Source organism: Gossypium hirsutum, chromosome A05 (assembly GCF_007990345.1).
Source record: "Gossypium hirsutum isolate 1008001.06 chromosome A05, Gossypium_hirsutum_v2.1, whole genome shotgun sequence".
NCBI classification, from domain to species: Eukaryota; Viridiplantae; Streptophyta; class Magnoliopsida; order Malvales; family Malvaceae; genus Gossypium; species Gossypium hirsutum.
The window spans coordinates 106,663,791-106,667,063 of NC_053428.1; the positions used below are offsets into that span (position 1 = coordinate 106,663,791).

The 3,273-nt window shown below is 33.7% G+C and overlaps 1 protein-coding gene across 4 annotated transcripts; it reads right to left on the reverse strand.

The window, feature by feature from the left end:
- Positions 1–626: 626 nt before the first annotated feature.
- On the reverse strand, positions 627–2,876 carry LOC107959581 (autophagy-related protein 13b). Of its 4 annotated transcripts, none has more exons than XR_005927563.1 (3): positions 1,576–2,874; positions 941–1,290; positions 627–846 (listed from the first exon to the last, which is right to left on the reverse strand). XR_005927563.1 is itself a non-coding variant. In XM_016895668.2 (3 exons), exons 1-3 carry the CDS (start codon positions 2,748–2,750, stop codon positions 818–820), a joined length of 426 nt encoding a protein of 141 aa, XP_016751157.1. In that variant the 5' UTR covers positions 2,751–2,853; the 3' UTR covers positions 627–817. The 4 variants fall into 4 exon arrangements, 1 of the variants encoding a protein (XP_016751157.1); XM_016895668.2 differs by having other exon boundaries at positions 2,704–2,853; XR_001700838.2 differs by having other exon boundaries at positions 627–1,290; positions 1,576–2,876.
- Positions 2,877–3,273: the final 397 nt, after the last annotated feature.

Here is a 3,273-nt window from a genome sequence, read left to right on the forward strand (position 1 = left end):
AACAAGAGACATTATTTGTGGTCTGTAAGGCATTATTTCATGCAAAAAGGAGAGGCCTTACGCTGGGAATTTTCAAAGATGATGTTAATATTTTTGTAAAGAAAAAAAAAATGAAACATTTTCATTTGGAACTTAATGAAAAAAAAAGGAACATTTTCATTTGGAACTTAATGACATTTATTGAGGATATCAAGAGATTTGGTAATGGCAAATTAATGGACAAAGGACTGGGATCAATGCAACATGCATTTAAAACAAGGGCTTGATTTTATTCTATTACTTTTTCATTTATTATTATCTAATGCATGTTTAATCATTATTTATAAATTTAATTTTCACATTTAATAAATAGATCCTACACATTTAATAATGAGTGAATCTTAACCTTTCAAATACGTGTCAGAGATGGGCATCAAGTATATATTTATATTTCCTTCTTCATGCCAGCTTGATGCTTGATGCGTATATCTAAAACAGGTAAATATATCCGCATTAAACACTTGTATTAGAAATTCATACGCTTCATTCGACTGAAAACCTATATGCAGGAGGGGAAACAAAGGAGAGAAGCAAAATAATAGAAATGACAGCCTGTATATCAAAGCATGCGCCACCCTTACCCAACATCTAAAATTATGTGCAATTATGTTATTAGGATCAGAGACAAAAGTGCTTTTAACAAAGTTTTCGGGGCCAACAGATAACCCTTCTGTTGTTAACATAAATCTTAACCAGAAACTTTTATATTGTATATATATACTCCTATGATCACAAAGAGGAAAATGGCTTCAGCTGTATAGCATGTAGTAGTAGTCTTTCAAACCATAGCGCTGTACATATGTGCAACTACACCAATATCACATAAGTTGATCAGTCTCATGTACCTTTGCCAGAATGTTTAGCCCCAGAGGTTAAATTGGCAGATATGCAAGACTTATACCTTCACTGAGCAACAAGTTTTTCATCTCTTTGTAACTCCAAAGTTCCTCTAATGCATCCGCCGTTGTCATTGATGCGACAAGCCTAGAAGATGTAATAATTGAAGAAGCATCATGTTCAACGGTCACAGCCTCTGTGTTCTGGTTTTGCTCTTGGATGTTGTTATTCCACATTTCTGGCCTCGAGGCTTCTGAAAAATTAATCGAACTTGGTATGTCTTGGCGAAGTGGAGGGGCTTTCTTCAGCATCCGTACAAGAGCACCAACCGCAGCATCTTGGGATTTTCTATTCATTAACAATCCTGCCTTGTTTGGATCAGATGGATTTCCTCTTGTATCATAAGACTCGGGTCTACATAGTATGCAAAGCAGGCCAATTCAGTTTACCCAAATATTTCAGGGAAAGAAAAACAGCAATTTCATTTCGTGACAATTAAGATAATGACCGTGACAAAGGGTATAAGGTGTTCTCTCCAATATCAGAAAATCTTAAAATAACTCATTGTGGCTTTGGATATGAATTCCATGACTCATTTTCGATTAACGATCCTGCTTAAGTTAATGGTTAAAGGATTTTCTTGAGGGAACATTTTGAGCTAACAATTGCAGAAAAGAGAATGTCAAATCTTCAAATTACCTTTAGAACTTTTGGATTTCTTCACCCATGGTAATTTCATGGAACCTCAAAAACGTGAAGTAGGCTAATAAAGAACAGGAGAAGAAAGAGAGAAACTGAAGAATCAAATAAAAACAGAAGGGGGGAAATAGATGAACTTAGGGAGAAATAAAGAAGAAAAAATCCAACTCTGATAGCCCACATATGAAAATCTCCATTATCTATAATCCCAACATCTCAATTTCAAAAACTCCTAGAAACTAAAATAAATATTTAAGTTATTCCCTAAATCTAAATATCATAAGAATACCAAACATAACCCTATATAATAATTATAAATACGAAGCTAACTAGTAGAAATTAGTATATGAATACTTTGTTCATGTATACATCTGAGTATGCCATAAAATAAATCAAAGTGACAAAATGATGTTTGATCCTTCAAGCAGTTTGTTATGTCTGGTATTACAGGAAAGCAACACAGACTGATAAAGTTCCATGTTTTAATAAAGGATTATCAGAGTTACTGCAAATGCAACTGACACAAGCCATTTGACTACATTTTGTTGCAATTTTAGAGGTAACTCAAGAAACTGAACAAATCAAATTACTAACAAGCAAGAAGGATGCATAGAACGTTGCTGCAACCACCATATCCTTTAGTCATTAACAAATCATTCTTAATCAACCATCTTTGTTTTTTGGCCTCCTCTTAATCACCCATCTTTATATTAATTTAATTTACTCACCAATCAAAAGATAAAATGTAAGACAGCTGTTGTTTCAGCTGCCTAAATTACAAGGGCCAAGTCATACACAGAAATCGGGCCCAATCCTACCATGTGACCTAAAGACATGTTCCTGCAGTTCTACATTGTTAATATAACTATGTTAAAATTGAAGATACCAAAACAAATATGATTCTTACTGGTTGGCATTACAAGAAACAACTGAAGTACGATTAGCAGTTAGCACCGCTTGCTGCTAAAATCAACTGGCACAAGAAACTTCAGCATGGTTATACAATCCAACTTCATATCTATTAAACATTTTAAAGTTAACCAGCCAGGCTGTCTTTCTGAAAACTAGAAAACAATTTTTGCAGACTACCTGATATATCTAAATTTATAATACCGTGAAGTTTCTTACTTTCTTTCACAAACCTGGAAAGCAAAGTTTAATTGGCAACTCTCCATAGATTGATAGACCACTACTTATTGTTAGAAAAAAACAGCAGCAACAATGAACAACAAAGAGCATAAGCTCATGAAAACAGCAAGCAAAAATTGATAGGCTAAAAAATAGCCGAATGAGAAGTCCACACTTTCATTTCCATTACAAAATATATAAGAATTACAAAAGTGGAATGTTTACCTAACAATTTCCACTAAATTTGGCAACTTGCCAATTAATAATTAAAAAGATGAAAGCATTATAGCTATCATTATGAAAGCATATTAGCTATTATTATGAAACCAAGTTGCATATCAACTTGTTTCAATTATAGCTATCATTACAAATATTAAAAATAAACAAAATGCACCAAGTTGCTCCTTTGTTGCTTTACAGTCCATGTTCAACACTCCTCCTTGGACTGTAGGCAACAAACACCAATTGATTTCCTTAGAAATTCAAACCTGATTGTGCCAAGAGGCTTTGTCAAAATGTCAGCCAATTGATCTTGTGAGCTGCAATGTATTAGACTCACTTCTTTGGATT

Coding starts and splice junctions, on each gene's coding strand:
- LOC107959581 (XM_016895668.2), bottom strand. CDS start 2,750: ATGGAGAGTTGCCAATTAAACTTTGCTTTCCAGGTTTGTGAAAGAAA. Junction 1,291..2,703: donor TTCCAGGTTTGTGAAAGAAA/GTAAGAAACTTC, acceptor CATACTATGTAG/ACCCGAGTCTTATGATACAA. Junction 847..940: donor AAACTTGTTGCTCAGTGAAG/GTATAAGTCTTG, acceptor ATATTGGTGTAG/TTGCACATATGTACAGCGCT.